Below are 24,193 nucleotides of genomic sequence, written 5' to 3' on the forward strand. Positions count from 1 at the left end.
GCATTGGCTTTGTTTGTGTAAGAACTATTTAATTTAATGTAATAAAGATCATCCATTTTACATTTCATAATGTTCCTTATCTTTAGTTTGGTCATAAATCCTTCTGTTCTCCATAGATCTGACAGGTAAACTATTCCTTGTGCTCCTAATTTGCTTATAGTATCAACCTTTCCATCCCCTCTTGATGTTATCCTACACCTCTCCTCCCTTTTGCTGCCAAGCACCTAGACAGAATTCTTACCACCGCAGCTGCCCACTCACTTCTTAATCTCTTCCAGTATGCGTCCTCGTCCCATGACTGCAGAAACTGCTCTGTCTGAGGTTCCTAGCATCCTAGGAGGTGTCCAAGCTGATGGCTTCTCCTCCATTCTCTTCCTTCTTGACCTTTAGGCAGCTTTGGACGCTGCTGACCACCCATACTCTCTGGACACTTTTTTTTTCTTGTTGACTCTTTGATACTACTCTCTCCTGGTTCTCTGCTTACCTACCTGACTCCTCCTCCTCAGTTCTCTTTGTGGGATTGCCATCTGTTTCCTCTTAGAGCCAGCATCCTCCAGGGCTCTGTCCTGAGCCTTCTTCAGTTCTCTCTCTTTGGTGTTCTCATTTACTCTTGTGAGTTCAAATAGACTCCTAGACCTATATACCCAGCCTAAATCTCTCTAGCACAGTAGATAGAGTGCCAGGCTTGGCGTCAGGAAGAGTCCCCTTCAAGAATTCAAATCTGGTCTCAGATACTTATTTGCTGTGTGACCCTGAGCAAGTCACTTAAGCCCGTTTGCCTCAGTTTCCTCATCTGTAAAATAAGCTGGAGAAGAAAATGGCAAACCACTCCAGTATCTCTGCTAAGAAAATCCCAACTGAGGTCACAGAGAGTCAGACATGATGGAACACATCTGAACAGCTCTCCTCAGAACACCACTCCCACATCTTCACCTGCCTGTTGGACATCTCCAGAATATTCCATAGTCATTTCATAGTCCATGGTACCTTTTCTCCTTCCCACAAACTTGTTCCCTTCTCCCACATTTCCTTATTTCTCATTATTTCCTCTGATCACTTACCGAGTCTTGTCAGTTCTTTCTCCAGTACCTCTTTTGTATTTGTCCCCACCTCTCCACCCTCATGCTCCCCACACCCGTTCGTGGCTTCACCACCTCTTGCCTCTGTACTGAGATGAAGCTGTGACCTTATTCACTTGGGTCCTCTCCCCCACACCACAAATTGTGACCCATTTGTGACTTAGTATCTGAAGCTTCCAGCCAAGGTCTTCCTGACTCCAAGGTCCAGCTGTCTCTCGGCTACAACAATGCTTTTCCTTTGCTAGTGGCAAAAGGTTGGACATGGCCTGCATTTGATCCATTTTGCTGACTTTCATCGTGTTGGTGACCTCCGACGGCCAGTCCAATCTTTTCATTTTACAGACGAGGCAACAGGCCCCGAGCAATGAAGGGATTCACCCAAGAGCCCACACAGTAAATAACTGGCCCACACCAGGATTTGAACTCATTCATTTCCTCGGCCTCTCATTCCAGCCATTGTGCTCCAAAGCCCGAATCCACAATAGTGACTCTTGGTGTCTTTGTTTCATGATTTAAAGATGGTGCCAACATGCTGGGATAGATAGAAGAGCATTTCATTAAGCCGGTTAGATGACTTGAATTTCCATTTCATGCTTTGCTTCTTGAATTTTATAGCCATTTTAATGTTGTTAATTAGACAGCAATGACTATTGAACACACTAGTTTTGTCATATGAGAATACCATTTAATTGTCATATGATACTGCAGCATGCTTTAAGCAAGACATCCTGACTGTTTCTTGGATACTTTGTTGATTTGCGTGCATGTGAACATTTGTATTTGGGGCTGAGAAGCATATACTGAGTCAATAAAAGAATTTTCCCTTCAAGGCAAAATGCTCTGGGAAGAGACACTTGTGTGTCTATTTTTTTCATAATCTAATTAACATTGCTTACACATTAAGTAAAAGGTAGGAGAAAATAACAGTCCTGCATAGCCAGGTTTTTTATGTGAGTTTTTTTTTGTTCTTTCCAAGAGCCCCAACCCTTTTACTCTTCAGAACAGATTTGCTTGGGAAGCCTCTAGTCTAAATATTTTTTGCTACCTGAGACAGCATGAAAATGTCAAATTGGAGCCAGACTCATCAAAAACCATGAAAAGAACTCTCCTCAAGATATGTGAGAAATACACAAGCCTTTACACAGTGATTCCATCCAGTAAACATTCAGTGAGTGCCACCTATGGGTAAGGCACTACCCGAAGCTGGGCCCTGGCTTGCAAGGGGCATCCAATTGAATGGGGTCAAGGGAGACAGAGACAGAAATCCCTGACAAGGGGGCGGTTAGGTGGCGCAGTGGATAGAGCACCGGCCCTGGAGTCGGGAGGACCTGAGTTCAAATCCGGCCTCAGGCATATGACACTAGCTGTGTGACCCTGGGCAAGTCATTTAACCCCGTTGCCTAGCCAAAAAAAAAAAAAAGGAATCCCTGATAAAAGGCAACTTGAGTTGTGTGTAAGGAGAGAGCCTGGAGAACGTTGATGAAAAATCTGAGGATGGAGAGATCCCTTTCACCTGAGGGAGTCAGGGAAGAAGGGGGCCTATGTGGGCCTTGAAGAGGGGTAGAACATCAGGAGATGAAGATGGGGATGAAGTGCATTTCAATCATAGAGGATGGCATAATGATTATTATTAACTCACATTCACAGAGCACCTGCTATGTGTCAGGTGCTATGCTAAGCACTTTACAATTATTAGCTTACTAAATCCTCACAACCACCCTGGCAGGCAGGTGCCATTATTATTCTGATTTTACAGGTGAGGAAACTGAGGCAAACAGTATTTAAGTGACTTGCCCAGCTAGTAATAGGCAGAGGCAGAGGCAGAGGCATGGGAATAGAGAGGATCGATAGGGTCAAAACAGGGGAGGGAGAATGGTTCACATTAGATGAAATGAAGACCACGCGAAGGGGGATAGTATACAATAAGACTTTAAGGTCTTTCTCCAAGCCTGTTTGTCTGAGGCCACACCCACTCAATGGCTAAGGTCAGTTAAGAGTTAAGACAAAAGATGGCCCAATTTACCAACTCAAAGATGTCTGTCTGGAGGGGGAGGACCCTCAGACTCTCCAGCCTGGACAGAAAAGATTGCCACTGAGGCCTGGGTTGGGAGTATTACTGGCCAATCAAAGAAAGGCAGAGTGATTTGGCTTTAAAGATTAGAGGAGGAAGAGTCAGTCAAGCCAACAAATATTTTTGAAGCCCCTACTATGTGCCAGAGACTATGCTAAGTGCCGGGGATACAAAGAAAGGTAAAAATGGTATCTGCCCTGCAGGAAACTCACAGTTAAATGATGGAGACGACATGCAAATAACTACATACAAACAAGTATATAAATATATATATATATATATAATATGTATTATATATAATATATAATATTATATATATATATATATATATATATATATATGTAATTATGCACACACACATAAAATGGAAAGACTTTTCTTGCAGAAGGAGGGATTTGAGATGAATCTTTAACCAGGGGAGCCAGGAGGTGGAAGGGAGGTGGAAGAGCTTTCTAGACCGGGGGGGGCAGCCAGTGGAAATGTCCAGAATCAGGAGATGAAGCATCTTGTATGAGGAACAGCAGGAAGGTCAGTGTCACTGGATGTGGAATAAGTCAAGGGGAGGGAGGGAGGTCTAAGGGTTTAGGGGTGCTGGGACCCCAAAATCAGAATATGCGGGTCCTGCCCAAAAGAATTCAACCCAAGCCTTCTTTCAGCTAAAGACAAGGTCTATTAGAACATCTGTCATATTGGACAGACTCTTAAGGGGTCTGAACATAAATGAGCCATTGGCTAGATTGTAAGAATCTGAGCACCATAATGGAGACAACAGTGGGGGAAATCCAAGAGTGGCCAAGTAGTGGGGGGGAGGGGACTGTGAGGCAATAGAATGCCAGGGACTTAGACCGTGTGGCCAAGGGAGAATGGAGCCTAGCTAGGATTAAGGGTGGGAAGTGGCCAGGGACCATGGGGAGGTAAAACGGACCATGAAGGGCCAGACTAGGTTAAGGGTAACAGAGATTGGGTTTATTGCAATGAAAGGCTGCTTGATGGGATTATAGCCTCAGGCAAATGCCAGAGATTTGGCCACATGGGAAAATCTAGGGTTTTTCCTTTTCAGGCTCTAAATCCTATCCTCATCAGTGGGACAGATTACACATTTTCCTCCTGAAAAATTACAGTCTAATACAGGATAAGGCAGGAACAGAGGTAATGATGGTATATGAAGTGATATCTTAAGACCTTTAAAGAACTGCACACATTAATAACAAACTTAAATTTAAGGAGCTGAGATCTTTCGCATTCCTTAGGAATCTTTTGATCTTGTGGGTTGTCTTGAGAATTGATCCTTCTGAACTTTCACAGTTGTGTTGCCTCTAATAAAAGCTTCCTGTGTGTGGTGAGATCCAGTCATGCTTACTTTCCAACAGTATCTCCAAAGCCATCTTAATTAGATCAGGTGTAGACAAATTAGGACAGTTCAAATGTGGTCATACTGACAAGATAGGATCCTACTTTAAAAAAAAGTGCTAGATGATGTCTCATTTCAACTCCATTGCCTTGTTCCTGGTATCATCTACGAAAAATCCTGTGTTCATCTTCATATATTTGTTTTCTTCTCAAGTGCTTTATAGGAGACAACATTGATCATAATCTTGAAGTGGAGTCTAATGGACTCAGGCTACTCCATCTTGCCTTTTACATAATAATGGAAAGCCACAGGATGGTTAATAAGGCCACACTCAAAGGTTTCCACTATTTCTTTATCCTGATAGTCAAGTTACATTATAGGCACAAAACTGCCAGTCAGTCAATAAACATTTAAGTGACCATAGTGCCGGACACTATGCTAAGCCCTGAGGATACAAATAAGAAAATAATGACTGTCTGCCTTCAAGGAGCTTACAACTAATTGAGGGAAGACAATTCACAAAAGGAACTGAAAAGGAGGGGAAAGCACAAAAAGGAAAGGGGAAGGGAGCCATGACGTTTGTGGAGTTGAAACCAAGTGGAGCAGCTGATGGAAAATGAAGTTCCCTGGGAAAGTCTGAGTCTCCTGTAAAGGGAAGTCTTGGGAGGAGTTCCTTTCTCTGTCCTTCATCCCTCCAGTCAGAGGGGTGAGGCAAGTGAGGTTGCTAAAGGCTTTGTTTTAAATCTGAATCAATCTCCAAGGTGATGGAATTTCAGGTGATGAGCCTATCTTGGGAAAACCATGATGTTTGTGGACTTCAGTCCAAGGAGAGCAGCTTACAGAAAATCAAGTAGCCAAAAATACTGGTAGCCAAACAGAATGGATTAGGGATTTCTGTTGATTTGTGGGTTTCCATGGTGGTCCCTTTAACCTGTTTCCCATTTGGTCCAACTTCTCACCCATTATCAATAAACCTTTTGTGCCATTCTTCTCCAAGATACCAGATATGCAGGAAACTGCCACAATGTCACCATCTTCCTAATGGTCCTCTTCTGGAATGAAGGGCAAACCCCAACCTGTGAGTACTTCCAGCTGCCCCAGTGGGGACCCAGCTGGCCTGCTTTTTCTATCATATTGTTTTGCCTTCCTGACATTTTCTACTTTTCAACCACTTTCAAGTAGTTTTGATGGTTACCTTGTTTTGTAATAGAGTTTAAGGTGCAGAAGTGCTGTTCTCTTTGATGGTTACCTTGTTTTGTAATAGAGTTTAAGGTGCAGAAGCGCTGTTCTCTTCCTATTTTATTTTTTGTGATTCCCCTTGAGATTCTGGTAGAACTTTGGTTCCTGCAAATTAATTTTGTTCTTACAAGGGCTATGAAGTGTCCTCTTGGTAGTTTGACTGGTATAGTATTAAAGCTGGAAATCAATTTAGGTGACATCAATTTCATTACATTGGACTGTGAAGGTAATTGATTTTTGATGGAAGAACAGAAGCATTATGAAGCTAAGTGTATACTCCCCCTTCCTGCCTGTACTGCTTTGTAGAGTAAGAGGGTTAACTTTAGGAATGACTGTTAAAAGCATTTGTTGTACCAGATGGATTTAATAGAGAATCTGTTGTAATTAGATCAGCAAAGGACTCTTCATTTGACCATCTCATAATGTGTTGACATAATCTTCTTCTATGGGATCTTTTTTTTTTTTTATAAGGGTGGGGATCACTGGGTGAATGGTGGGCTGGTCCTTGCTAGTTTTTAAAGTGAGAAGATGCTGAGCTCTGATATACTAATGAGGTGATAAGATATCTCAATTAGTCTTCAACTTTAGAGTAAGGATGAAAAAGTCCTTGTTTGTTGTAATGATGTTGTAGAGGAAAGTATTCCTTTGGTTAAGGCATGACCTATGGGTCTTCTAGAAAATAGCAGCACAGTTTGGAACCAGAAAAATTTGACTGAGCAATAAGGAGAGATAGTGTAAAGATAGCCTCCTAAGAAGGCATTGCTTTTTTGCTTGGAGCAGAATCCTGGGCCTTGGGCTTGATTTAATTTTTAATCTCCTCCCTCTGGAACAGAGAAGTACCTCATGAATTGTAGAAGCCTGGAGGACTTCCCAACTTCCCATAGCTGTCCCTGAATTAGCTGAAGGCAGTGTCTGCATCGGGAGCCAAGGATGAACTGGATACACATTCAAGGCTCTCCAAAGAGCACAACAGAAAACCTGTACCATATTTAAGGAGAACATCTTGAGGTGTCCAATAAAATGGCTTCCAGCAGCTGTGAATTACTCCTTTGTCGCACAGGCTCTATATATGTGAGACTGTGTATCACAGACTTTCGGGGAGATGCTTTGTACTATTTTTTTTTTTTTGCTTTGCTTCCTTACTAAATACCCCTTCCTAAAAGCTAATCTAATCTGGCTGACTAATAATTATTAAGAAGCACACCGGTCGGGGCTCATGAGTTATCCTACCAGAAAGACAACCACCAGCCTTTCAAGTATAACTCTAGAGGGGCCTGACTCATCAGTGGGAGTGGGAGCTGGGATTATCCAGGCTGTGCTTTCTTTGAGGCCCTCTACATTTTTGGGGACCCACTAGAAAAATTCTCCAAAAGGAACCTTTATTATTGGTTACACTACTTTTTAGGTTGTTTTCCTTTTCTTTTCAACTGCAATTGAACTCTGTTTTCCAATGTAATTCCTTAAAAGTACCACGGGTTTCTTTATAATGACTTTTGCCCTTTGAATGATTAAATACTAATATCTATTGTCACTAAACTTCTTTTTAAAGCACTGATATCGTTGCCGATATGAGAAGTGGGGATTTTGTGTTCCTAAAGTACTCCTGGCTTTTCCCTGTTATTACTAAGTAGTCCTAGACTGGTCATTTTATGGTGACTCCTCTAGACCACTCGTCTGGAGCCTGCAGGACCATAGGAAAAGGCTTACCTGCTGACCTGAAATCCCTCTCTTTTTGGGAATTCTCTTATAGCTCTGAGAGCTTTTCTGAGAACTCTTTATTTAAGTCAGCCTTCTCATCCTAATGAGGGGTGGTAGAAACTCTGCTTGAATCGCCCTTGAAGAGCCAAGGGATCCACTGGGGGGCCTTTTGGCAGAGGGACCCCAAAGAAGTTTGTCGGGGTATTGCTGAGGAGGCTGCTTGGGAGGCCGGGACCCATGGATACATTTTGGTGTGCTCTGTATAGAAAGGGACACTTCAAAATTTTGTCCAGAACCAATGGGATGGCATTGTGGGAATAATAATAGTAATAGTAATAACAACAACATTTATCTATGTTAAGAGCTTTACAAATATGATCTCATTTGTTCCTCACCATAGCCCTGGGAAGTAGGTGCTATTATTATCCCCATTTTATAGGTCAGGAAATTGAGGCATCATAAAATTTTCCCACAAGACAGTTCTATTTCTCACCTGAAAGGTAAAGGATTAGATCCAGTTGACCTCAGATGCCTAATTATTGTCAGAGGGGCTCTGCGTGTTCTGGTATCTTTGTAACGACTAAACTTTCTCTCTGCGCCAGGGACCTGCATTTGTTTACTTTTTAAGTAGGTCACTCTTATGCTTTTTCTTTTTTTTATTGGGGTTAAGTGACTGCTGCCCAGAGTCACACAGCTAGTGAATGTCAAGGGTCTGAGGCTGGATTTGAACTCAGATACTCCTGACTCCAAGACCAGAGCTCTATTCACTGTGCTGCCCTGTTACTCTTAAACTTTTTAAGAGGAGGCTAGTTAGTGCTGGGCTGGAAGTCAGGGAGACCTGAATTCAAATCTACCTTTTGGCACTTGAAATGTGAACCTGGGCAAGTCACTTACCCTGTATTTGCCTCAGTTTCCTCAAATGTAAAATGGGGGTAATAATAGCACCTACCTCCCATTGTTGTTGTAATGATCAAATGAGACAATAATTGTAAAGCACTTAGCACAGTGAGATAATATTTGTAGACATTATTATTCAATGATAAACTTGGTGTGTGTGTGTGTGTGTGTGTATTCAGTAGAAGGACCTTTTAATGGGAAAGGGAGAGGGTGAGTCACCAGTACTTTCTGGAGCAAGTACCGCTTTGGTCATAGTGATTGAGCCCAGAATAAAGGGGCCCTTCCATGAGAGCGGGAGGGAGTGAGGACCCCCACCTCTGTGTAGCAAGCTGGCTGACGTCTTTAAAAGTACCAAGCCAAAGTGGGTGGGCTTCTCATATAAAGGGTGAAGTGGCCACTTCTAGTCAAGATAAGGTCCTCAAGCTCTATAGGCAGAGCCCCAGTATTAGGGTCAATATTTCCCTCTGAGAAAGAGACTTAATTTTCTTTTCCTTTTAAAAATTGTTTTTGGGTCTGGGAAGGCATTTTTTAAAAATAGAGGCATCTTTTTATTTTTTTTTATTAATTTATTTTTAGTTTTCAACAATCACTTCTATAAGCTTTTGAGTTTTAAATTTTCTCCCCCTTCTTCCCCACCTCCCTCCCCAAGATGGCGCACAATCTGATACAGGCTCTACATGTACCTTCCTATTAAATATATTTTCACATTAGTCATGTTGTAAGGAAGATTTAGAACCAATAGAGGGAACCACATCTAAGAAGAAACAAAACAAAACAGAAGAAAAGAAAGAGCCAGTAGTCTGCTTCCCTCTGCAGTCACACTCCCGAGTTCTTTCTCTGGTTGGGGAGGGCATTTGCCATCATGAGACTTTTGGAGATGTCTTAGATCCTTGCATTGCTGAGAAGGACTAAGTCTATCAAAGTCAGTTATCGCACAACGTGGCTGTTACTGTGTACAATGTTCTCCTGGTTCTGCTCACTTCACTCAGCATCAGTCCATACAAGTCTTTCCAGGTTTTTCTGAAGTCCACCTGCTCATCATTTCATATCATTCAGCACAATAATATTCCATTACATTCATATACCATAACTTGTTCAGCCATTCCCCAATTGATGAACACCCCCTCAATTTCCAGTTCTTTACCACCACAAAAAGAGCTGCTATAAATATTTTTGTACATGTGGGTCCTTTTCCCATTTTTATGATCTCTTTGGGATACAGCCCTAGAAGTGCTATTGCTGGGTCAAAGGGTATGCACATTTTTATAGCCCTTTGGGCATAGTTCCAAATTGCTCTCCAAAATGGTTGTATCATTTCACAACTCCACCAACAATGCATTAGTGTTGGGAAGGCATTTTTGCCAGCAACAAAGGCACTAATCTATCAGAAATTTTCAAAATACTTGTTTATTAAATTGTATCATGATGTATTTGGAAGTGAGTAAGAATGTTAATTAATGAGAGTTGATTAGAAACTGTCTGACACAGACTTTTCCCAATACTCATTAGTAAGAGTCCCTTCTGCTGGAGAGGCTTGAGCTGGTGGATTGCTCTAGCTTGGGTGTTGGTACCAAGCTCACTACCAATATGGCAAGCCCATGTATTCAGAAGGCCACTAGGGTACCACAGAGGAGTGAACCAGCCCAGCTCAGAGATGGAGCAGATTAAAGGTTTTCCATGACAATTAGCAATGAGGTTAGGCTTAAGTGAAATTGCTGTACTTCTAGCTGGTTGAGACAGAAAGAAAGAAAGAAAGAAAGAAAGAAAGAAAGAAAGAAAGAAAGAAAGAAAGAAAGAAAGAAAGAAAGAAAGAAAGAAAGAAAGAAAGAAAGAAAGAAAGAAAGAAAGAAAGAAAGAAAGAAAGAAAAAGAAAGAAAGAAAGAGAGAGAGAAAGAGAGAGAGAAAGAGAGAGAGAGAAAGAAAGAGAGAAAGAGAGAGAGAAAGAAAGAAAAAAGAGAAAGGAAAGAAGGAAAGAAAAAAGAGAAAGGAAAGAAGGAAAGAAAAAAGAGAAAGGAAGGAAGGAAACAAAGGAAGAAAGGGAGAGAGAGAGAACACTTTATTTAGAACAAGGCAATGTAAGTTCCTTGAGATCAGGGACTGTCTTATTTTTGTATATCTAATGTTGTGGGGTTTTTTTGTGTGTTAGGCAATGGGGTTAAGTGACTTGCCCCAGGGTCACACAGCTAGTAAGTGTTACGTGTCTGAGACCGCATTTGAACTCAGATCCTCCTGAATCCAGGGCTGATGCTCTATCCACTGCACCGCCTAGCTACCTCTGTATATCTAATACTTAAGCATAGCACTTGGCCCCCACAGTGAGTGTTGAATGAATGAGTGACAAAGCATTTATTAAGCACTTGCTGTGTGCAAAGTGAAATGCTAGGCACTGGAAATACAAATAGAAAAGCTCAATAATAAAGTGCCTTTCATTCAATCCATTTGCCTCTGAGCCTCAGTTTCTTCATCTGTAAAATGAGGTTAATAATTACTAATATATACAAATGTGTGGATTGTCACTGCTATTAACAAAGATATTGAGACATCACATAGGAGGCAAAGCATAACCACAAGGAGAGGACTGTTATATATATTTTTAATGTTCTTGCCAGATGCTAGGTTTCCATGGGATGAAGAGATACATCAGTTAAAGAAATAATAGGCATTATAGTTATAGAAATTGTGTCGCATTCCTAAGTGTTCACTGTCCCGGAGGTCTTTATGGTCTCCTACGATTGATTCCTGAAAATGTCTGCGTGCGTCTGTCTTGGAGAAAGAGTCTTGGAGATCCAGAAGGCAGGTCTGTGGCCGAGCCAAGCCAGCGTTGGGAAGCCACGTCAGGAAGGGATTTTTGTCTCCCTGGCTCCCCTCGTCAGGAATCTGTGGATGCTCCTGTGGCTTGTTGATGAAACGGTGACAGGGGGAAAAGGGAGGCTTTTGGTCTGCCAGCTCCGGTAGAAGACTGGGCTTGCTGAGGCCAACGGGGTTATGCCACACTATGTACAGGTCGAGCCGGCTGGGTTTCGTGTTTTCATAGCAGAGAAAGTCCTCAGGCTTGGCCCACATTTGGGAGGCAGGCCCTATCGATAGCTGTCTCCAGTACAAAGCGTCATTCCTGTAAGTATCTGTGATCTTGGAGTACGGGTTTGGTTCATAAATCTTAGAGAAATCATACGTGTCTTCTTTTGTCTTGCAGCGAGGTGGGGAAGCATATGGAGATGGTGCTATTACTCGATTTCTGATCATCTCTTCAATTTCAGAAATGGGGTTCTTGCGGGCCACAGGTCCTGCTGGCGTGCTCCCCTTAACGAGCATCATCTCAGCATGACCGGGCACCACAGACCGTACCGTGCACAGGACACTAGGGGTGCACTGGGGACACAAAGGTAACCTCTGTGCGATGACTAGTGAGTCTTGGGGCCTGCGGCCCTGCGAAATACGTGCAATACGGCCTTCCAAAGGTCTGGTAGGAAGAAATTCTGGGTGGGATTGTTCTTGCTGTACGTAAGGAGAAGACAAAGAGGGGAAGAGATTGGCATCGCAAGTCACTGGCACTCCACTGCTATTGCTCAGTTTTATAAACTGGTTGGGGCTTCCAGATTCAAGAGCTTGATTAAACTTCTAAAATTGTTCCACTTAAAATAACATATCCAAGGACGTTTAAATACCTGACTGGGCCCCCTTCTCAGTTATGCCATTGTGATGGTTTCTTCGACTATAAGGGATTATTATTTTTATCAATCACCAAGTCTTTCTTTAGAACCCACAATGTTCTAGGCCTTGTGCTAGGTGGTGGGGGTGGGTGCCCAGCCCAAAAGGAACCATCCCATGTTCTCAAGGAGCTCACATTTTATTAGGACAACAAGAGAAGGCTGGTGGACCAATAAACCTAGAAGGACTTCTTAAGGGTTGACCCTTTCACCAAGCACAGTGTGAGGTTTCTGGGGGTACAAAAACAAGAACGGGAAGAGTCCTGCCCTCCAGCATTGACATTCTTAGAATTTGTTGAGATGTGAGCTTTTCCCAACTCGGTCCCAACCTATCCCTCTAGCTTCTTGTTACTCCACTTCTTGTACTCTGGGGTGTAGCCCAACTGGCCCCCTCTTCCTCACGCAGGATCTACCACCTCTGAGCCTTTGCCTCCACCATCCCCTATGTCTGTCAAGGGTCTCGTCTTGCCTTTTTCTCGGGGAACCCCCTATTCCTTCATGATGAAGCTCAAGCATCATACTCTATAAAGTCTCTTCTGATTCCTTCGATTGCTAGCGTCCTGCCTGACAGCTCTATGTTTCTTCTGATCATATTTATTCTTTATATAATTATACCTCTGTCTCTTGAGTAACTTAGTAGGGTTTATTTCCTATCTCCAGTTCCACAGCACATAGTAGGTGCTTACTATATACTTGGCGATTGGGTAGACTACTTCCTGTTTCAATTATTAGGTCTGGGTAGATGACACATAGAGAGAGAGAGAGACAAAAATCCAGATATTTGAATCATTTAGCTCAATGAGTCCAATTTTACTTCCAAACACAAAAAAAGTACTGGACTTAAGAGCTAGGAGACCCGGGTTTAAATATCGGCACTGCCTCTTTGCTAATGGCATTGCTATGGGCACTTTGCCTTTCCTGTCAGACTCAGTTTCCTCTTCTATAGTCTTCCTGCACCTCACAGGGTGGTTGTGAGAAAGGTTGCTACCTAGGAATGATCATTATTATTGGTGGATTTTAAGGTTGAAGGGAACACTAGAAACATTGATCCAAACCCTTACTCCTTTGAGAGCCCAAGTAGCTGATTTTGGGTCACACAGGGCACCAGGGACAGAAGCCAGGATTCAAACCCAGGTCTTCTGACTATAAACTTAGCATCCATCCCACCATGTAACAGCAGGCTTTGCCTCAAAAATGTCTCTTTCAATGAAGAGGGATTATTTTGGTTTTCTTTTGTTTTTCTAAACCACAGAATTCAAATGCACCTTTAAAAATAGTATAGTTAGAGCCAGCCTGTGCCAACAGTGTAGGTGTTCCATAGGAAACCCAGCAGTCCCCAAGGCTCACCAGGCTTTCCTATCTCCCGTCTCCCCCCCCCGCCATTAATGTAATGCCAAGACTATGAAAAACAATGCTTTAGAGATTTTACCCTCTCAGCAATAAATACCTATTGAATTGTTAACTCATCTCTATAATTATTTTATATGTGATTCCTTATGTAAAATTTGTATAACTGGACATTTCTTTCTTGAATAAAATAAGACTACTTCCTGGATGGTCACCTATGGTGGAAGAGGGGGGTTGTTGAGAGGTAGGGGGGAAAGGTCTAAATCCTCAGTGTCAGTCTGAGATACAGGAAGGTGAAATCATCAATTTGGCCTTCAGATTTCACTGGATGAAATAGCTTGGGCTGCTCAAGCTTTGTGTAAAAAGATCAATCAATCAATTGGCATTTATAAAATGGTCACTATTTGCTGGCCAGTCACTGGGCTGGTGCTAACACTCAAGGATCATATACTTCTATATTACATACACTGAGGAAGGCTGGGGTGGGATTAAAGTCAACATAAGCTCAGATTTTATGAATAGTGAAATTCCTTTGTCAATTTCCCAGTCTTAGCATTGTGATGGATGAGAATTTAGACCAGTATCATTAGACCAGTATCCATTTCCCCAAGGATTCATAGTATAGAAACTGGGTCTCACTGTAGTGAAAACTACATGAAAACACGAACTTTCTTTAGAATCTTCTGCAGGTAAACAAGGGGTCCAATTTGGGATCCCCACTTTTTATTAAAATCCTTGGTGAAAACATAAGCCATGGATGGCTAGGTTGTTTCCTTTACTTCACTAAGAATTCAATTAGATATACGTATCTGATGTCTTTGAAGTCTTTGATGATTTCTCTGAGCATTTTTCATGTTGTCAGTCAAACAACAAATATTTACTAAGGTCTGCTACATGCTGTAATACAGCCAGCTCTCAATTATTAAGGCTAATGGGAGGAAGCCATGGTCTATCTTATCCAAGAGTAAGATAATGTAACAAGCTATGCAAATATGCACCAATTCACAGGATTTGTGAACATTTTCATTCAAATTAAATGCCCTATGTCCCATATAAATCAATGCCTCTGTTAATTTCAACAGAGCTCTGGCAGAGTAGAACTGGCCTACCATAACAATGAGAAAAGAGACTGGGTTTTCCCCCATATTGTCAACATAGTCTAATAATGTGGTGATAGGGTGAAGGTAAAAGGTGAGAGCCAACATCCCTTGGCCACTAACAAAGTGAATGGGCTAGCGGGAGGCAAAACCTGAGGAAGAAGCCAAGTGCTTAAAGAATCCACCAACTGGATCATCCCCTCCCCGAGAATAACTGAGAGTTGACTGTAATTACTTACAGGTGGTGGGTCAAATCCTATCTGTCCAGTTAAAGTGGCCACCTCCTTTTCATGAAAATCATCCAGTTCAAGGGAGTTCACAGGACCTGAGCCTTAATGGAAATGTTATGGATCTTATTATTTGGTTAGAAAATAGGGTGATTAGCATCACATTACTCCTTGGGGGTTATTTCCCCAATTTAAATGTCCCAAGCAGAATGGGCTGGACCTGTGATTTTTATTGGTTCATAGGGAACTCTCATTGAGTAAATTCCTTCTTCCCAATGCAGATCAATAACTGCTCTACAATATATAGTTGTGGCAGATTCACCTAGGGAAATGAGAGGTCAAGTGTCTAGCTTAGGGATGCAAAGTATGGATCAAAGGTGGGACTAGAACCCAGGGTTTTCTGACTTTGAGGCTGGCTTCCTGTCTACCATGCCTCACAAATGTGCCATCTGATAAGATTAAGTCAAGATACAACTCTTTCCCACTGTGGGCAAGGCAACATGGAAGTCAATTCTAACCCCTGTCTCCCAGGAAAAATGTGTACCTCCAAAACATGACCAAGATAAAAATCCATCCTTTATCTCCTCCCAACCCACCCTAAACCGTTGTCCTTCTCCTCAATATCCATTCAGTGCTTTGATGGAGAAATGGGGGTGAGGGCTGGGAACAAAAAGGAGATGAGATCTCCTAGCCCCACCTCTTGCCAAACAAGTGATTTTTCCCCATTGCTCACACTAGAGATAATCCGTACCTGTGAAGTCATGCGTGTAGCTTGTTATCCAATGGGACCGCTCCAGATTTCTTTGTATGTTGGCTTCTCTTAGAGAGAATAAAGGATCCACTGTACTTAAGGTGCTGTTTGGTGCCAAGAGTTTTGGAGGTTTGGGGTAGAACATCTGTGTAGTCTTGTGAATATGTTTAGGAAACTAGGATATAAACACAATGATTATGATTGCTAATAACTTCCAATAGTGGGGGGCTCCCAAGGCTGTTATCAGTCCTCTTTCTGTCTCATTGTGACCAGGGGGTCACTGCACCTCCACAAAGTCCTCCTCAAATGTACCTTTGTGATAGGCAGGTGACCGCAGGATCTCTCAAAGGTCAACGCTGGCAGAGGATGACCTCTGGAGGTTCTTCCATGCTGGGAAAGCTTTCAGTAGCGTCAAGAGGCAAGAGATTGAGTCTCTGTCGTGACACCCTGGCTAGGACTCGCCTAGCTCAGGACAGAGACTCACTCACCAGCAGGTGGCCACTCTGACCTTGCTGACCCATGAAACAATGAGGTATACTAAATGGCCCTCAATCCTAGGTGGCCCCTTCTGCTGTGGCTGTAATTATGACAGAGAGCTGGGGAAAAGGGACTGAGGTGGGGCTAAGAATCACAGATTTTAGGTTTTCTACCAAGATTATTCTGATTGTTGCTCATCTGTTAGTAGATCTTTACTTAGTGACCAATGAATGACATACTATTGAATATATGGAATTCTATCTATGATACCCGTGGTCCAGAGCCCCAAGGTCTGGCCTTACACAGACTGGAGTACTATTTATTAAGCCATAATATGGTTGTGAAATTGCTTTTTTTGAATACGAGTATAAAGGATAAAAAAAGCCATAGGATTAGAAGATGTAGGCAGCTATGTAGCACAATGGATCTGGCCCTGGAGTCAGGAGGACCTGTAATCAAATCCTGACTCAGACGCTCTGGACAAGTCACATACCTGAGTGTCTCAAAGGAAAAAAAAATCATCTAGTCTAAATCCCTCATTTTACAAGTAAGCAAACCAAGGCCCAGAAAAATCAGATAACTTTGATGGGGGCGGTGCCCAAGCCAAGATCTTCGCCCCTTGCCCCAAAGGGAATCTGACTCCCATTTGTCGACAGTCCCCAGCCCTTCATCTCCCTTTGAAAGCCTAACGTTACCTTTTAATCTTATTCAGATGCGCCTTTGCCCCTCACCCTAAAAGAATCTGGCTCCCTTTTGTCTATGGGCCCCAGAAAGGCCTTACTCTGGTCTCAAACTGTTCCTTATCGACTCCCCTTATCTCCCTTTGAAAGTCCTAGCCCCACCCTTTGATCTTGTGGGGATGCCTTTCAAACTTCAGCCTTCCTGTTCTCTCCATTAGCTATTCCCATTGTCTATTCAATCTCGCAGAGCTTCCAATCAGAATTCTCACCTAGACCCTTTTCCCAGCCCCCTTCTCTGGCCACCCAAAGTTACTTCAATGTATAAAAATTCCACTCTGGCCCCCATTCAGTTGCTGAGAACCCCATGCTCAAAAGGCTGAGACTTTCTCATGCCCACTCATCTTCATGGGCATTACCTGGCCTATGTGATTTATCACTAATAAACTTTTCCTTTGGCTTGAAGATTTGAGTTGAATTCATGCAGGCAGGGCCTGGTACCACGATTTTGGGGTTGCAGCACTCCAAAAGTCCTAGACCTCTTCAACTTCTCTAACGTTACACAAATTAATCAGCAGAGGCAGGGTTTGAATTCAGGTTCTGTGACTCCAGGGTTCGTACATTTTTCACTGAACAATCTTGGGTGCAAAAAGTTGACTTTGTAGGTAGAAGATGAAGGAAGCACTGCTCTAGAGTTTGGGTGATGTGGCCATTCCTGCCATGTAATACAGGTGGTGGTATCTGGAGCAGTGACCTACCTGCTCACCCCTCAAAACCTCCTCACATCCAGGCAGAGTCAGCCCTCGAGGGGGGCATATGGACTCTCCCACTCACTGTCTGGGCTGGCTTGTTCACAGACCAATGGGTCTAGGCCAACACTGAATGGCTACACTCAAATTCTCTCAGGGTCTCAGGAAAGACATGTTGAACAGAAATATACACCCTTTCCTCACCACTGGTTCATGTGCCTCCATTTATGCATTTCTATTTATATAAACCAGCCACTCACAATAATGACCCTTGTAGAGCTTAAACACAACCATCTACTTTGTGATAAAGCAAAGGAAATAATAGTAGTATCACAGGTATTATATATTGAAACAAACTGCTGTTTGTCCTTCGTTTCGAAGAGGACCAATGACATCATGGGTGATGTCTTCATTTGCTCGTGAATTGGATTTAAGTGAGGCTGAGCTATGTGAAGTCATCGGCCTCACTGTCTCCTCCACAGTCATCAGAGTCCAGTGGCAAGGCAAAAGTCAAGACGAGAGACAATTGGTGATGGCCCAAGATGCAGTGGGTGACCTTGGCCTTTCAAAATTAAGGTCTTTCCCAGATTTTAGTTTGTCAGAGGCAATACCCATTCAGTGACTGAGGGATAGGTAAAAATAGAGACAAAAGATGGTCCAATTTACCAATGTGAAACTATCCATTTGGGAGGGGAAGACCCTTAGAGTTTCTGGCCAGAACCGAAAACAATTGCCATTTACTCACATTCATTCTAAGCCACCAAAACTGACCAATGAGCTCCAAAGACTTGGGTTGGGGGTTATTAGTGGCCCTTCAGTGAGAGCCGGCCAGAGTGATTCGGGTTTAAAGGCCAATCGGGTAGTTCCATTTAATGGGCTTTTTAAAAAGCCTGTTTTTTTCAGAGCTATATTTCAAGAGTCATAAATGAAAACTGAGCAGGATGAAAAGGAAATTGTCCCAACTTTTTGAAAAAGATAAAGAAAATAACAAAAATAAAAGCAGAAACAAAAAACTTTTAAAAAAAAATCTAGGTTCCCAACCCCCCAAATGTCTTACAAATGCATACACAATAAAATATATTAGAGTCCACTACACAATACGCCTCTGAGTCACACTCTCCCACTAATGTACTCAGTATCTATTAGAGGAGAATAAGCACATAATGGTAGGAAATTGGAAGGGAAGATCATGAAAAGGAAAAGTAATGTGTTCAGGGTAACTCACAATTCTTGGAGTTGTAGACTGTAGGCTTTGATGTTATTAGTCTATTCAGGAACATCTGTACCACTCAAAGCTGTTTCTTTGTGAAATCCTCATCTATTGGTACTCACCCTATTCTCCAGGTGGACAAAACCTCTATTCTTCTATACTTTGCTTGGGAGTTGGAGGCTGGCATCATTATCTCTCAAGTGAAACATGAAATATGTCTTTGTTATTGGAAGCACAATCTTGCTTAAATTGGAAAAATTCCTAAACACTTCATACAATTATTTTACAGTCAAGTGGTGAGAGGTACATGGGAGGTGGAGGTGAATATGATATTAAAGGGAGTGAGCTCACACCTCCCATGTACCTCTGACCATACTAATCTGAAAATGAACCTGGGCCTTTTGTATTAGAAGAGTTTCCAATACAAAAGAGAGACAAATAATGTTGGGACTACTTTCAGTCTGTATCTGATCTAACACTTGGCTGTAAAATAATGCAGTCTGACCAAGCAGTAGGAATATTACCTTCTTGTTTTCCTGGAGGAATGATAATGTTCTTTACATTTGCATTTGGGTAAAGAAAAGATAAGTTCTTAAACAAACAAACGAAAAAGGCTGGCTTTCAAAGAGCTTTGAAAATATTGGGTGGGTTTGTCACTTTCCTTTCCTATACCCCTATCAGGCTGGGGAGGGGGTGACAGTCACACACATACTTCTCAAAAAGTATCAGGCACGGCTTGTAGAAGGGCAAATGTGCAGAAGCAGGAAATTCATCATTTAAAAAGAAAATAAAAACCCCTTCCAGTGGGGTGGGTGGCCTGCCTGCGCCAGCTCTGCTGGCAGAGGGCCCAGGCTCACCTCTCCGCCACCAGTGGAGGAGAGGACTTTTGTAGACTTTCATATTCTGCACGCATATGTAACAGTTATGTTTTTATTGGTCTATTTACTATAAATAAGCTGCATTAATATTTTATATTTTGTATTTGTCTTTCATGTAGATAGTTTTTGTATTTATATTTCAGGTAGATAAATAGATTTTAGATTTCATATTTATTTTTAGATAAATTTCATGTTTTGTATGTATCTTTCAGGTAGATAGATAGATAGATGATAGACAAATGAATGGATGGATGGAAATCCAGACGTAGAAAGACTGATAAACAGAGGGAGTAGTCTTTTTCTAGCTAGCTAGCTAGCTAGCTAGCTAAATAAATGGATAGGCAGATAGACAGAGGCAGGAGCAAAGATCAAAATCATTCCTGGCTATTATATAAGCTATTATTTTTCTTCAATCTGGCTTCAATGCCTCTCTGATTATCCTCCCACTGGAGGTGTAGCCACCCCAAACACCAGTTTACCTGCCTCCTGACAGCCAGGAAGGGTGAGAGGTCTGGGCCTCAAAGGATTCCAGATTTATCACTAGAATGGATCTTAGAGGCCACTCCCACCCCATTTTACAGATAAGGAAACTGAGTCCTATACAGGTTAATTGACTTGCCCAAGGTCACATAGCCAAATCTATCAGTCTGTCCTCTACCTGCCATTGCCTCTTCAGGCTTCTGGAGGCTTGATCCTTTAAGTACTAGGGAGCTATTGAAAATTTCAGAACAGGCGTGTAGGCATGATTGATTGATTGAGATGATAAAAGCAGAATTGTAATCAATGTCTTGGAGAATATGAAGGATTTCCATAGAGAAAAATACAACTAAAAGGGACCCTGAGCTCTGTCTCATAGGTCAGCCTTTGCCTTATTCTTTGCCCCAAGCACCCCTTTCCCACTCTATGTGTTGTCTTCCCTATTAGAAAATAAGCTCACTAGGGCAGGAATTGTGTGGATTTCTTGTGTTTACATCCCCAGTGCTTAACATACAGTGCCTGGAGCACAGTACATACTTAATACACACTTTTATTTTTTTGGTGAGGCAATTGGGTTTAAGTGACTTCCCCAGAGTCACATAGCTAGTGAGCATTATGTGTCTGAGGTTGGATTTGAACTCAGGTCCTCCTAACTCCAAGGCTGGTGCTCTATCCGCTGTGCCACCTAGCTGCCCCTTAATACACACTTTTTCATTTATTCTTCCACTAATTCATTCATTTACTCCTTTCAACAAGGCTGGAACTAGAGGAAATGAAACCATAACATTAGGAGATTTGGGTTGGCCAGAAGGAGCAGAACAGGTCCTAGGATTTTTTAATAGCATGAATTCTCATCACTTCTACAATGACAAAGGCACACTCTTACTTGGAGATGCGGAAGAGCTGAGGGAGCCTAGATGGTCTTGGTTTCTGGCTCTTTGTTCTCAACATTCATCACATCGCTTGGCTCATGGCAACCACTCAATGACTGTTCCTTCATTCAGTCATGATAATATTTAAGTTACAGGATATTAATATTTATGTTATCTAGTGACTTTAGTAATTGAGATGATAAAATAAACAAGACTTAATCACAATACATTCCTGGCCATGTTTACATGGTGCCTCACTTTCTTCCTCCATCCTGTGAACCCAAACTGTCCTGTCTTCTTCCCCAGCTGTTCCCCTTTCTTCTGTCTTGCCTCACCTCTAGAAGCAGATATTCCCCTTAATCAAAGGCCATTCTGTCCTTCCAGACTATATGGCAGCTCTCCTCTCCCAGTTATCTCCAGTGGGATGGAAAGAAAATGGGACCTCCAGTCTTGCTTGTTGGAACACATGAAGTCTGACAGGCTTATATTCCAACTCTGAGGTTTTACCCCTTAAGCCAGGACAGTACTGTTTCCCCTTCCCATTTAGCTGGGCATTTCTCCATTGCTTCTGATCTCATTTGCACCTTGTGGATTACAAAGTTGAATTAGAGGTAGTTTTACCATGCTTGACCGTGGCTGTGGGTACCCCAAATTGCTAGATACAGCTTCATCTCTTCAACCACAAAGGCTCTCATGGTTGAGTGAGAAATCAGGAAATGGTAGCTGGCTATATTTAACTGGGAGCTGAGCTAGCGGAGTCCTCAGAGACAAAGGTCAGTACCAGGTCTCCGGTTTCTGTGTTTGACTGAGCTTTACTCATTATCATGGGGCAACCACTTACAAGGGCAGCATTTTATTAAAGAAAATTGTTGGAGAAAAATGGAAGACAAATGTAAAGTTAGAAGTGTCCATGCGAGGAAGCAGCCCTTAAAAATCCTCCATGGAAGTTTGTTTGGGTTTGCAAGGCTATGGCTGGGTTCACAGAAATAACATTAGTGTTCTTTCTGGTTAGTTGAGGAACCAAAATTCTTCCCCAGTGGAATGGAGCGTGTGCCTGTGGAAAATGGGCTTAATATCAAAATCAGAGGAAATGGGTTAAAATCCTCATTTTGCTACTTAATAGCTGTGTGGCCTTGGGCAACTCACTTAACCTTCTGGGCCTCAGTTTCTTTACTTGTAAAATGAGAGGGTCATATTGAATGGTCTCTGAGATCCCTCGCAATTCTGAATCTATGACGCTACGATCTAGTGATATGACTCAGAAATTTTTCATTCTTACCAAGCTGAAGAGAAGTAGGATGGGATTGTGGTTAGAGAGCTATCCTGAACACTTACTAGCTGTCTTTCCCTAGGCAAGTCACTTAACCTTGTTTGCCTCAGTTTCTCCATCTGTAAAAGGAGCTGGAGAAGGAAATGGCAAACACTTCAGTATCTTTACCAAGAATACCCCAAAGGAGGTCATGAAGGTGGACATGACTGAAATGACAGCCAAACAATAGCTCATCATTTTGGGCGTGTAGGTGGCATAGTGGACAGAGTGCTGGGCCTGGGGTCAGGAAGACTCGGCTTCCTGAGTTCAACTCTGGCCTTGGACATTTACTAGCTATGTGACCCTGGGTAACTCACTTAACCCTGTTTGCCTCAGTTTCTTCATCTGTAAAATGACCTGGAGGAGGAAATAGCAAACCACTCCAGGACTTCTGCCAAGAAAGCCCCAAATGAGGCATGAAGAAGAGGCCATGACCACAACCAGTCTGGAAGTCAGGAAGTCCCTGAGTTTAAGTCCCACTTTTGATGTTTTTACTGGTTATGGACTGAGGGTAGGTCACCTAACTCCTCAGTGTCCCCAGGCAACTCTCTAGGAAGAGAAGAACATAGATTTACAGCTGGAAGGGAATTCAAAGGCCATCTGGTCCAACCCCTCATTTTACAGGTTAGGAAACTGAGGCTCATAAAGGTGGAGTGACTTATCCAAGGCCACACTGGATAAGTTACAAAGCAGCTGCCTATGTGCACTGAAGGAGAGAGCTATACTGATGAAAGCCTATGTCCAAACACAAGACAAAAAGATGAAGAATGCTAGTACAGTGTAGGGGAGAGAGCATAGGCCTCAGGGTCAATAAGCCCTGAAGAGGCAGCAGCTCTGAGCTGTGAGAAGAGCATAGAAGGTGAAGTCACAAGACCTTGGTTCAAATCCTGGCATTATCATTACAAGCTTGGGTGACTTTGGTGAGTTAATCATCTCCCTGTGCCTCAGTTTCCCCCCTTGTACAGTGAGAGTTGGACTGGGCATCCTCTGAAAAAGGCTCCTTCCAGCTCCAAAGTCTGCTGTAGGAAGAATAAACTTGTATTCAAAACAGCGAGCAGCTCTGGTCTGAGGAGCTCAAGGCATGCTGGGCAACACACCCTCACATGAAATAATGCATTTCCTCGTCACAGGAGGGCCTTCTGAGATGGTGCAGAGCAGCACGATGGATTCCTGAGGATATGAAGCCCCAAAGGAAAAAAAACCTGGCGGTAAAAACCCGTTTGCTCTTCACCACACGTCTGGACATGCTGAGTCACTCTCGTGTTCTGCCTTGGAGTCTGTTACCAGAAGGACGCCTCTAATTGTTTGGTTTTCTTTCAGTCTGGGTCTCATGTCCTTTCACTCTTTCTTTCTTTGCTAATAGTCTGGGTATTCCTGTCCTGCATCCTTAAAGCGCCATAGAAATATCAGCCATGCAACATGGTGACTTCCTACAGAGCGGATACGATGATAACTGACCTTTCCATCAAGAGAGGTGAATGACTTGCCCAGGTCACACAGCATTTCTCCCTAGCCCTCAACGTCCTCAGTCCTCACCCTCTCTCCTCTGCTTCTGTATTATCGGAGCCAGCTTAGCCTGCTGGGACCAAACCCAGGCCTTCACACCAGGCTCTTTCCAACTCTGAGTCAGCAAATACTACTTCACTGGCAGAGAACCCAGAGGTAAATGATTTGTTTAAGGTCACAGAGTAAAAAAACCAGAACTCAAACCCAGGTCCTTTGACTCCAGATCCGGGGCTTTTATATTTCCTCTTGCTGCTTTGCCCAAGGTAATCCAGGTAGTATTTAAAGGAACATATAATACACATACATCCACAAAAGAGAACGTGGTGTAGTGGAAAGAAAACTGGCTTTGGAGTCAGGAAGACCTGGGTTCAAGTTTTGCCTGGGATGGTCAAAAACTCAACATTAGGATTCCTTCATCTCTATCAGTGGGGAGACTTTCTATGCTAGGAGTTCAACACACTAGATCAAATAAAAAGATCAAAAAACCAAAAATCCAGATGAGGGAACAGGCCTAGAGAACTGAATTGACTTGAGAAGACTTGCCTCACCCCAGGGCACACAGGTAGGAAGTATC

General features: G+C 42.7%; 1 protein-coding gene across 1 annotated transcript in view; it reads right to left on the bottom strand.

Moving 5' to 3' along the window:
- Positions 1–10,917: 10,917 nt before the first annotated feature.
- The window catches only part of SPMIP4 (sperm microtubule inner protein 4), a 36,019-nt gene continuing 22,743 nt past the window's right edge, over positions 10,918–24,193 (bottom strand). The window contains exons 7-9 of the mRNA XM_020993201.1: positions 15,465–15,639; positions 14,726–14,817; positions 10,918–11,830 (exon numbers count right to left, since the gene is read on the bottom strand). Of these exons, the coding sequence (XP_020848860.1) occupies positions 10,976–11,830; positions 14,726–14,817; positions 15,465–15,639 (1,122 nt within the window). The 3' untranslated portion in view covers positions 10,918–10,975. The remainder of the gene's footprint in view (positions 11,831–14,725; positions 14,818–15,464; positions 15,640–24,193) is intronic.

This window comes from Phascolarctos cinereus, unplaced genomic scaffold (genome assembly GCF_003287225.1).
Source record: "Phascolarctos cinereus isolate Bilbo 61053 unplaced genomic scaffold, phaCin_HiC Scaffold_1;HRSCAF=81, whole genome shotgun sequence".
In the NCBI taxonomy this organism is placed as follows: Eukaryota; Metazoa; Chordata; class Mammalia; order Diprotodontia; family Phascolarctidae; genus Phascolarctos; species Phascolarctos cinereus.